Below are 12,555 nucleotides of genomic sequence, written 5' to 3' on the forward strand. Positions count from 1 at the left end.
TTAAATAAGAGTGGAGAGAGTGGACAACCATGTCTTGTTCTTGGTTTAAGGGGAATAGCCTTCAGTTTTATGCCATTTAATATGATGTTAGCTGATGGTTTATCATATATGGCCTTTATCATGTTGAGATATTTTCCTTCTATATCCATTTTGTTGAGTGTCTTAAACATAAAGTTGTGTTTTATTTTATCGAATGCCTTTTCTGCGTCTATTGATAAGATCATGTGGTTTTTATTCTTTGTTTTTTTTTATAATGGTGTATTACATTAACCGTTTTACATATGTTGAACCATCCTTAAGATTCTGGGATGAATCCCACTTGATCATGATGTATTATTTTTTTAATATGTTGTTGTATTCCATTTGCTAGTATTTTGTTTAGTATTTTAGTATCTGTATTCATTAGAGACATTGGTCTGTAGTTTTCTTTTTTTGTGTCGTCCTTGCCAGGTTTCGGAATGAGGGTTATGTTGGCCTCATAAAATGTGTTTGGAAGTATTGCTTCTTCTTCAGTTTTTTGGAAGACTTTGAGTACAATAGGAACCAAGTCTTCTTTGAATGTTTGATAGAATTCGCTAGTACAGTCGTCTGGCCCTGGACTTTTATTTTTGGGGAGATTTTTAATAGTTTTTTTCTATTTCTTACCTGCTAATTGATCTGTTTAGGCTTTCTGCTTCTTCTTGACTCAGTCTAGGAAGGCTGTATTGTTCTAGGAATTTATCTATTTCTTCTAGATTGTTGAATTTAGTGGCATATAGTTTTTTGTAGTATTCTACAATAATTCTTTGTATATCTATGATATCTGTGGTGATTTCTCCTCTTTCATTTTGGATTTTGTTTATGTGAGTCCTTTCTCTTTTTTCCTTGGTGAGTCTTGCCAAAGGTTTGTCAATTTTGTTGATTTTTTTCAAAGAACCAGCTCCTTGTTTTATTAACTTTTTCTATGGTTTTTCTGTTCTCTATTTCATTTATTTCTGCTCTGATTTTTTAAATTTTTTTTATTTTTCTGAAGTTGGAAACGGGGAGGCAGTCAGACAGGCTCCCGCATGCGCCCGACCGGGATCCACCCGGCATGCCCTCCAGGGGGCAATGCTCTGCCCATCTGGAGTGGTGCTCTGTTGCAACCAGGGCCATTCTAGCTCCTGAGGCAGAGGCCATAGAACCATCCTCAGTGCCCGGCCAACTTTGCTCCAATGGAGCCTTGGCTGTGGGAGGGGAAGAGAGAGACAGAGAGGAAGGAAAGGGGGAGGAGGGGTGGAGAAGCAGATGGGCGCTCTCCTGTGTGCCCTGGATGGGAATTGAACCCGGGACTCCTGCACGCCAGGCTGATGCTCTACCACTGAGCCAACCGGCCAAGGCTATTTCTGCTCTGATTTTTATTATTTCCTTTCTTAGGCTGGTTTTGGGTTGTCTTTGTTTTTCTTTTTCTAGTTCCTCAAGGTGTGAAGTTAAGTGGTGTTTACTTGGGCTTTCTCTTGTTTGTTCATATAGGGCTGAAGTGATATGAACTTCCCTCTTATTCCTGCTTTTGCTGCATCCCAGAGATTCTGATATGTCGTATTGTCATTTTCATTTGTCTGTATATATCTTTTGATCTCTGTGCTTATTTCTTTTTGACCCATTCATTTTTTAAAAGTATGTTCTTTAGTTTCCATGTTTTTGTGGGTTTTTTCCCCCTCATTTTTACAGTTGAATTCTAGTTTCAAGTCTTTATGATCAGAAAATATGCTTGGTACAATTTTGATTTTTCTGAATTTGCTGATGTTATTTTTGTGGACCAACATATGGTCAATTCTTGAGAATGTTCCATGTACACTAGAAAAAAATGTATACTCTGTTGCTTTGGGATGAAATGTCCTGTAGATGTCTATCATATCCAGGTGCTCTAGTGTTTTGTTTAAGGCTAATATATCTTTATTGATTTTCTGTTTGGACGAATGATCTAGAGCCGTCAGTGGTGTATTGAGGTCTCCCAGTATGATTGTAATTTTGTCAGTTTTTGTTTTTAGGTCAATAAGTAGCTGTCATATATTTTGGTGCTCCTTGGTTTGGTGCATATATAGTAAGAATTGTTATGTCTTCTTGATTCAGTGTCCCCTTAATCATTATGAAATGACCATTTTTGTCTCTGAGTACTTTTTCTGTCTTGTAGTCAGCATTATCAGATATGAGTATTGCTACATCTGCTTTTTAAAAAAATGTTATTTGCTTGGAGTATTGTTTTCTTCAAATTTGGGATGCTTTTGGACACTGTGTTCTCAAAAAAGTGTTTCTGTACTTTTCTTTCTTCATCTTATGGGACATTATGTTTATGCTGGTACATTTAATGTTATCTGATAGATCACAGAGACAGAGAGAGGGACGGATAGGGACAGACAGACAGGAAGGGAAAGAGATTAGAGGCATCAGTTCTTCCTTGTGGCACCTTAGTTGTTCATTGATTGCTTTCTCATATGTGCCTTGACCAGGGGGCTATAGCAGAGCTAGTGACCCCTTGCTCAAGCCAGTGACCTTGGGTTCAAGCTGGTGAGCCTTGCTTAAACCAGATGAGCCCGCACTAAGCTGGCAACCTTAAGGTTTCCTACCTGGCTCCTCTGTGTTCCAGTGCACCACTGCCTGGTCAGGCTGTTCATTTTCTTTAATTCTTTTTTTTGTTTCTGTTCCTCAGACTGTATAAACTCAACTGATCCATCTTAAATTCACAGATTTTTTTTCTTTTACCTGGCCAGTTGCTCAGTGGATAGAGCATCAGCCCGGCTTTGTGGACATTCCGGGTTTGATTTTTGGTCAGGGCACACAGGAGAAATGGCCATCTGCTTCTCTCCCCCTTCTCTTCCTCTTCTCCTCGCACAGCCTATGACTGGATGTGTTTGAGCATGGACTCGGGTGCTGAGGTTGGCTTACTTGGTCTGAATGCAGTTAGCCTAAGTACTAACAATAGCTCTGTACTTGAGCATTGGCCCCGGATGGGGTTGCCAGGTGGATCCCATTTGGGGCTCACGCGGGAGAGTGTCACACTATCTCCCCTCATCTCAGTTTAAAAATAAAAAAAAATACAGGAAGCCTTTTCTCCATATTCTAAGCACCTGCAAGAGGAGGCTCCCAGACAATAAAAGGGGTTCAGTTCTCAAAGAACACTCAGGACATTGTGTTCTCCAAAATCCTTGCCATGGATGGACACCAAGAGTCTCTTCAAAACCTCATGGACAGGAACTTTTGGGTCATTTGAATGGCCCTGGTGACACCATCCTAAATGAATTGTGAAAGAACTCGAGCTATCTATGTGTTACGTCAAAGTACCTCATCTTTTATCTGCTTGAAGCCATAATGGTGCTGAGTAACATTCATCATGATCTGCTGGTCCAGTCCATGGAAAAGAAGATCCTCTTCTATCACTGGAATCTGGTGAGGAGGACCCTAGAGCCCAACTTCCAGTGCTTCAGGAGCATTCCTTTCTTCGCCAAACCCGAGGTCATTGCCTTACTGTGGAGGAAGGGTTTGGCCATAATTTATGGCCTGCTGGAGGAATGCAGCCTGAAGATGAAGCTGAATAGCCCCATGTCAACCTGGGGCCAAGGAGCCCCTGTCCATACTGTATGGTGACCTCTCCATTGTACAGCAGCTCGCTGAGGCTCTTGAGCCCTTTTATTGTACTTTTTATTGGCATAGTTTTTATTTCATTTTTTTATAATTAATATTTTTTAATATTTTCTGTTTGATGAGACATTATTCTCGTAATCAGACATGATATCTCTAGCTCTTTGAATGTATTAAAATAGTGGACTTAAAAAGTTTTATAATAAGTCTTTACTACAGTTTTTATTGTCCTCTCTGTATGGGACATACTTTAACTCTTTGTATGCTTTGTAATTTTTTTTGTTAAGAACTGGACGTTTTAAGTAATGTGACAAATCAGAAATCAGAATCTCTTCTCTTCCCAGTGTTGTTTGTTATTGCTGCTTTGTTATTTGTGGCTTTAGTGATTTTATAACTAATTCTTTGAAGTCTATATTCTTTATAATATATGGCCATTGAAGCCTTTATTCAGTTTGGTGTTCATGAATTTCCTTAAATGCCTGGCTGGAACCAATAATTCTTCAGTTCTTGGCCATGTGGTTCTGTGTGTGTTTTGGGACACACCTTGAATATTCAGCCAGGAAGTTTATAACATTGCCTTAGCCTTTACTTTATATTTGTGCATATGCTGAAGATCAAACAGAGGTGAGAGTTTAGGCTGCTTTTAGGGTTTTCTTAAGCATGTACATAATACTCCATATATATATGGCCTTCTAGGTTCCCGAGAATATGTCAGAGTTTTTCAAAGTCCCTATTGACATCTTATTACCAAGCTTTTCCTTTTATGTTTTTTGAATGGTCTCTTGTTTGCTTCAGTTTCCATGACTTCAAGTGGCCACAGAATTAAAACATTTTCCCATAATGGTTTCTTCAAACATGCTTCTAAAACCTTTCCCTCCTCTCCAGGTAGAAGTCTTTTTTTTAGCACTAAGCAAGTGTTAAGGAACCCCCATCCAGGTCAGATATTGGCCAGTCTTTGGAAATGAAACTTTTAGAGGTTTCAGCTTAATTTTGAGTGCTCCAGTAGTTCTTGAGCTGCCTTGGCCAATGAAGGGACCTGAAGTTAAAACTCCACAAATCACTGTTCTTACCCATAATGTCTTTCTTCTTGAGTAAATACTGCCTGGGTTGCCGCAGTGATTTGGTTAATTTCTAGAATTCTGAAGTTTTTGATTCTGACAATTTTTATTAGCTCTTATTGTTGTTACTGCTTTTACGGAGGCGTGGGCACAGTTTTGGAGCTTCTTACTTTGCTATTTTTGCCAAGTTTTCCATTTCTTTTTTTTTTTTTTAAATTCATTTTAGAGATGAGAGAGAAAGGGAGAGAGAGAGACAGAGAGGGAGAGAGAGAGGAGAGAGAGACAGAGAGAAGGTGGGGAGGAGCTGGAAGCATCAACTCCCATATGTGCCTTGACCAGGCAAGTCCAGGGTTTCGAACCGGCGACCTCAGCATTTCCAGGTCAACGCTTTATCCACTGCGCCACCACAGGTCAGGAGTTTTCCATTTCTTCTTGAGTGAGCCATGGTAATTCTACCTTTCAAGAAATTAGTTCATTTCTTCTAAGTTGTTGAATTTATGGACATATTTTTAATCTTTCTAATGTCACACGGGCTGTTTTCTCTTTGATTCTTTATATTTTTATAGATTGTGTCTTTTTGTTCTGGTCAAAGATAGGTTTAGCAATTTAATGCCTCTTTCTCAGAGTACCATGTTCTGGATTCAGTAGTAATCTCTTGTTTTTCTGTTTTAAATTTTATCTGTTCTTTATTAGTTTCATCCTTCTGGTTTCTTTGGGTTTCATTTGCTCTTATTATTTTACGTTTTTAATATGGATCATTGGTTTTAGATTTTTTAAAATATAACTAATGCTATAAATTTCCCTCTAAACCAGGGGTAGTCAACCTTTTTATACCTACCGCCCACTTTTGTATCTCTGTCAGTAGTAAAATTTTCTAACTGCCCACCGGTTCCACAGTAATGGTGATTTATAAAGTAGGGAGGTAACTTTATAAAAAATTTTTTTTTTGTATTTTTCTGAAGTTGGAAACAGGGAGGCAGTCAGACAGACTCCCGCATACGCCCGACCGGGGAATCACCCGGCATGCCTACCAGGGGGCGATGCTCTGCCCATCTGGGGCGTTGCTCTGTTGCAACCAGAGCCATTCTAGCACCTGAGGCAGAGGCCATAGAACCATCCTCAGCGCCTGGGGCAACTTTGCTCCAATGGAGCCTTGACTGTGGGAGGGGAAGAGAGATAGAGAGGAAGGAGAGGGGGAGGGCTGGAAAAGCAGATGGGCGCTTCTCCTGTGTGCCCTGGCCAGGAATTGAACCTGAGACTCCTGCACGCCAGGCCAATGCTCTACCACTGAGCCAACTGGCCAGGGCCTACTTTATAAAATTTATAAAGCAGGGTTACAGCAAGTTAAAGCATATAATAATAATTACTTACCAAGTACTTTATGTCATATTTTTGCTAAGTTTGGCAGAATAAATCTTTATAAAAACAACTTACTATAGTTAAATCTATCTTTTTATTTATACTTTGGTTGCTCTGCTACCGCCTACCATGAAAGCTGGAACGACAAGTAGTGGGCAGTAGGGACCAGGTTGACTACCACTGCTCTAAATGAAGATTTAGCTGCATCCTACAAATTTTGATAATGTGTTTTTATATTAGTTTAGTTATAACATTTAAATATTCCCTTGTGATTTCTTTTTTGACCCATGGATTATTTAGAAGTGTGATATTTAATTTCATAATACATAGAGATTTTGCAAATATCTGTCATTGATTTCTAGTTTCATTTTGTTAACGTAAGCTAGTATGCTTTGTATTATTTTCTTTTAAATATATTGCAGTTTATTTTATGGTCCAGAATATGGTTTCCCTTGGTGAATGTTCATGTGCCCTTGAAAAGAATGTATATTTTTCTATTTTGGGGGTAAATATTAGTGAATATCAGATCAAGTTGGTTGACAGTGTTATTTTGGTTTTCATGTTTACTGATTTTCTGTTCACTTTTTCTCTCAATAACAGGTAGAGGAATGTTAAAGTCTCAAATGCCGTCTGCAATCTTTGGAGATACTATTCTCTATATTCTAGCTTCTGTTTTTGCTAGTGAATTTAAATTTATTTATTTATTCATTTTAGAGAGGAGAGAGAAAGGGAGAGAGAGAGAGACAGAGAGGAGAGAGAGACAGAGAAGGTGGGGAGGAGCTGGAAGCATCAACTCCCATATGTGCCTTGACCAGGCAAGCCCAGGGTTTCGAACCGGCGACCTCAGCATTTCTAGGTTGATGCCTTATCCACTGCGCCACCACAGGTCAGGCATTGCTAGTGAATTTTGTTGCCATTTTCATTTTTTTTTTTTTTTTACTTGAAATTATTGGTCCTTTTTCCCTATCTGGCATTAATATCTTCTGCTCTCTGTTGGCATTCTTTAGACTGCAGTATGATACAAAATGAAATCCTTTCATAAAATTTAGTCATTGTGTTTCATTTACAGTTATTTTATTTTTAATGAATTTTTATAAGTTTGTAGCCTCTGCCTCTCTAAACATTGCCTCTTTTCACTTTTCTCTTTAATCTCTTTTTGTGGCCTGGAGTTAGGTTGTGTTTGCTATTTACTGTAGTAGCTGTTAGAATCTAAAATTTCCTCTAGTGTCCTTGTTTTTATCTCCTCTTTGTCTTTGCATTTTCCTAGAGACTCTTTACGGTCCAAGGGTTGCAGTTAGTTCTTTTAGCTGTAGTCCTCTTATATAGGAGCTCTGTTGATAAATTAGTAAGGTATGGAAGAAGAGATAGAGTCCTGTAGTCCTATGATTAGGTCTCAGTGTTTTTGTGAGTCTGGATTTGTTTCACCCTTATCTATATTAGTCTAGGGCAGCCTGGAGAATGTTGGGTTTCTCGCTTACTCTAGGTTGGTTAGGATTTGGTAAAACCTTAATTTATCATATTCTGATAAAATATTTTTCTTATGGTAGGACTTGTTAAAGAGAACATTACATTCCACTCCCCCTGCAAGAAGAGGCAACTTTTCTCCATTCTTTATAGTGAGAACCTGGTGGGGCTCCTGGATGGTAGGACTCAGGAAAGTGTGGGTCCCCTCAGATATAGTGTTCAAACTAATATTAGTTCCAGTTCTGGGCCTCTTCAGCCTTCTCCCAGCAGACTGTGATCTCTGTATCTGCGTGTTTGTGTTTAGGGCAGCATTTGCCCTGTGACCTTGTTAGAATGCAGTGACAGCTTTCAAGCTCTTTAGATGTTGGACTAGAAACCAAAGTCCCGTTCTTTCTTTCTAGAGTGCTAACTAATGTATATTAAGGTTTCTTATTCTAATTCTCATACTTTACTATCTCATGTTTTACATCTTTTGACTCTTAGTGATGCCTTTTGTTGAGTAATTTTTTATTTTTTGTGTTCACTAATTTTGTTTTGAGCTGTGTATAATCTTCCTACTTATTCATCATAGTTTTTTCCCCTAGTATTTTTTTTGAGTTATAATTATTCCTAAGTATGCAACTTGACTAATTTTGATAAAAGTATACAAACATGTGTAACTGCTGCCTACCTAGCTCAGGACATAAGAGCATTTTTGTCATCTCAGAACAGTTATTTTCCTATTTTCAAGATAATCGGAAACTGCCAGCCAGATTTTCACCATAGTTGTACCATTTTATACTCTCACGAGCAAGTTTATGGGAATTCCAAGTACTTCACATTTCTTTCTAACACTTTGGTGGTTAATATTTTTTAATTTTAGCTATGTTGGTGAGTGGGTATTGCATTGAATATATTGTTTGTTTTAATAGTTAGAACCATTATTTTTGGAATTTTTTTGTTTTTTGTTCAGATCTGTTTTCCAGACTGTTGTTGCATGCTTGTCTTAACAAATACCTCCTTTATTTTTTAAGGGATTATATAGACTGTTAACAATAGTTTGATTTTTGGTATTTGATAACTTTGTGTACTCCCTGATGAGTATCATAAAAAAAAATCTTCCACATTTACTAACTCATCTTGGAATCAGGTTTTCTTTTTCACATGGAATATCTTCCTTTTCTGATATGAAATATAAATAGTCTAACTCAGGGGTCTCAAACTCGCGGCCCGCTGAACAATTTTGTGTGGCCTGCAGACTAATCCACAGGCTTACTTAATTTTATCCAAAATATTTTGAACTTTGTGGATTAGTCTGCAGGCCGCACAAAATTGTTCGGCGGGCCGCGAGTTTGAGATCCCTGGTCTAACTAGAATGACCCTCTTTTTATCTCACTCATTCTTTCTCGTAAGGGCTTTTTCAGTAGAAATGTTCTCTTCAAAGACAAATGTAGAACCTATAAAGGTTACTTCAAGTGCCAACTTGTGATATTACTTTAGAATTGAAAAGATTAATATTTATATGATTAGTTATATATGTATGTATTCATGTGATTTTGACAAATGTAAATTATAGGGTTATAGTATAAATAGTGAAATGTGGAAAGAAATAACCTTCAAAGTTTTTATTTATGAATATCTTAGCAAAGAGAGTATTTCTTTAAATTCACATTATTTTTTTAAAGTTATATTTAGATTAAATATAGTAAAATTCACTATGGAAAACAGAATATTATTTTTATTTGTACATTGGTCTTACTATTGTAAGCATTACAGATTGTATATTTGTCTTCTGCTTTAGGCAATCCTTTATCACAGGATATTGTGAGTTTATACCAGGACCCAGATGGAACCCGAAAGCTACTGAACTTCATGCTTGACAATCTTGCAGGTAATTATTAATGACAAAGCAGTAAACTCTACTGATGGTACTGTTAACTAATAATGTCATGTGTTACTTGAGAGCATCTGACCAGTTTTTGTAAGTGCTTATATAGTTGGAATGTCTACCATTAGTACATCCCAAGGTAGTGGGACATTCTTTTTAATACTGTTTAATTTCTGTTTATCAAGCAATAGATAAGGAGCTTTAGTCATTTATTTCCCTGAGAATTTAAGTGGTAGGAATTTTTACTGGCATTGTATTGGCAAATTCTGAGATTCAGAGAATAAAGCAATTTACCCAGGTAAACACCACTAACAATTTACTCAAGTAAACATCGCTAATTAATGAAGAGCTGTGAACTCAAGATTGTCTTGGTCTTAATCACAACGATATGTAATTACCAGTTTGAATTTGATATAGATTATGTAGAACTAACACATTGTGCTCATGTTCATAAGTGAAATATGACTGGTTTGATTCACTATACATTTGTGAAAATTCTACTAGCAGGATTTTAATTAAGAACACCAGATTTATCTGACTAGTCAAGTTGTATTTCAAATGGATTTTTTTTAACCTAAGAAGGCTATTATGTATTTGACTTTAAAATATTTTTGGTTAAGAACTCAAAATAGCCTGACCAGGTAGTGGCGCAGTGAATAGAGTGTTGGACTGGGATGTGGAGGACCCAGGTTCGAGACCCCGAGGTCGCCAACTTGAGTGTGGGCTCATCTGGTTTAGCAAAGCTCACCAGCTTGAACCCAAGGTCACTGACTTGAGCAAGGGGTTACTCGGTCTGCTGAAGGCGCATATGAGGAAGCAATCAATGAACAACTAAGGTGTCTCAACGAAAAACTGATGATTGATGCTTCTCATCTCTCTTCATTCCTGTCTGTCTGTCCCTATCTATCCCGCTCTCTGATTCTCTCTCTGTCTCTGTAAAAAGAAAAAGAACTCAAAATATGGGTAAGTGTATAGAAATGCTACTAAATTTAATTTTTTTTGAATAATGTCTTTCTAAAATATAGAATCTTGAAACAGCTAGAGAAATTACATTTTACCATAGAGGCCATAAATCTCTCCATGATAGAAGACACTTATCTACAAAATTTTAAACAATAATAAGATTTACAATTAGGTAAAACCAAATTAATATCTAAAAAGTATTTTTCTAGGCCTGAGCAGTTGGCTCAGTGGATAGAGTGTCAGCCCAGTATATGGACATTCCAGGTTTGATCCCCAATCAGGGCAAGCATAAGAAGTGACCATCTGCTGTTCTTCCCCTCCCTCTCCCCTTTCTCTTTCTCTGTCTCTCTCCTCCTCTTGTAGCCAGTGGTTTGATTGGTTTGAGTGTCGGCCCTGGGCACTGAGGATAGCTCAGTTGGTCTGAGCATCAGCCTCAGGTGCTGAGGTTAGCTCAATTGATTCTAGCATCAGTCCCAGATAGTGGTTGCTGGGTGGATCCCGGTTAGGGTGCATACAGGAGCCTATCTTTCCTCCTCTCACTTAAAAAAAAAAGTATTTGTCTAAAAAGGCTAAAAGTTGATTGATGAGAGAGAGAAAAACTTACTAGAGAGTTCCTTTTAGTAAGAAATTAAGAGTATGTGGCAGTTATTAAGCTATATCCATATTATATATATGTTATTTTCTTCTTGTTTAAAATGAAATATCTCTTGTGTTTGTAAATGTAGCTGGTTGATCCCAACATATGGGATGTGTGTGAGGTGTCTGTAATTTCAGGTTTTTTATGTTTTAGATAAAAGCCATTTCTGGTCTATTTGTGATAAATACCTTCCCCCATTATTTTGTTTGCTTTCTTACTCTCTTAATATGTCCTTGATGAACAGAAAAAAGTAACATACTTAAACTTGTTGATAGTTTGTATTACGATACTGCTTTTTTGTCCTCTTTAAGAATTTTTCCCTACCTCAAGCTCATGAATGTATTTTCCTCTTATTATCTAAAAACCCCATTTTTTACTTGCAACATTTGAAGCTGTAATCTTTCTGACATTGAAGCCTGTGTAATACAGAAGTCAATTTTTATAACTTTTCCATATATAAATTAGATTGATCTTGAGCTATTTATTTAAAAGTGTCCTTTCATTACTGGTTTTAGTGCCATTTTTGTCATATATTGGTAACATGTATGATATATGGGTCTGTTTCTGTATTCTCTTATACTAGTCCTTATGACAGTATAACAATATTTTGCATAGTAACTATATATAAAACATCTTAAGATCCCATAAATAACATCTTCCTCCTTGATTTGATTCTAGTCTTGGCTAATTTGGGCCCCATGTTTCTTTTACATTGATTTTTTATTAAAATTGTTAAATCAGAGTTTTAAATTTCTCCTCTCCCAAAAGTGTGAGGATTTTGATTGGGAATATGTTGAATTTGTAGGTTACTTTGGAAAGAATTGGCATGTTTACCATACTGGGCCTTCTAATCTAACAGTCTAGAATATTCTTTCATTTATTGTGCCTTCTTTTTTTTTTTTAACTTTGTATTTATTCATTTTAGAGAGGAGAGGGAGAGACTGAGAGAGAGAGGAGAGACAGAGAGTGCTGTGCCTTCTTTAATTTCTCTCATATTGAGTTTTAGGTTTCTGTGCCATGGTATTGTGTATTTTTTATTACATTTATTCTAGGTATTGACTTTTTGCATGTTCTTACAGTATTTTAAAAAATAAATCTTAATGGTTATTATTGATTTATGGAATACAGTTGAGTTTTGTGTATTTATTGATATTCAGCCACCTTGCTACTTGCTAAATGCCTTTGGTAAGTACATATTCAGCAGTTTGCTAAACTCTTTGTAATGAAAATGTATTTTTATTTCAATTTACACAATAGTATCATTTGCAAATAATGAAACTTATTATTTACTCTCTAATTTTTATATATATCTTTTATTTTTCTTGCCTTGGGGCACTGCTACTCCCAACAGTAAAATGCTAATAAAAGTGGTAATAGTATGCATCCATGACAAATTTAATAATTCATTAACTTTTAATAATTTATGGTTAAGTATGCTTACTAGTTTTTATATACATAACTTATCAGCTTATAGAAGTTTTTTTCTATTTCTAGTTTCTTAAGAGTGTTTCTTTATTATTTATTTTTTAAATTTTGTATTTTTCCAAAGTTAGAAGCAGAGAGGCAGTCAGACAGACTTCCACATGCATCTGACTGGGATCCACCTGGCA

The 12,555-nt window shown here is 36.7% G+C and overlaps 1 protein-coding gene across 3 annotated transcripts in view; it reads left to right on the forward strand.

Moving 5' to 3' along the window:
* The window catches only part of CNOT6L (CCR4-NOT transcription complex subunit 6 like), a 128,454-nt gene that overhangs the window by 58,238 nt on the left and 57,661 nt on the right, over positions 1-12,555 (forward strand). For all 3 annotated transcript variants that reach the window (XM_066233380.1, XM_066233378.1, XM_066233379.1), the window contains exon 5: positions 9,259-9,348. In XM_066233380.1, the coding sequence (XP_066089477.1) occupies positions 9,259-9,348 (90 nt within the window). The remainder of the gene's footprint in view (positions 1-9,258; positions 9,349-12,555) is intronic.

The sequence above is a fragment of the Saccopteryx bilineata genome, chromosome 5 (genome assembly GCF_036850765.1).
Source record: "Saccopteryx bilineata isolate mSacBil1 chromosome 5, mSacBil1_pri_phased_curated, whole genome shotgun sequence".
Classification (NCBI taxonomy): domain Eukaryota; kingdom Metazoa; phylum Chordata; class Mammalia; order Chiroptera; family Emballonuridae; genus Saccopteryx; species Saccopteryx bilineata.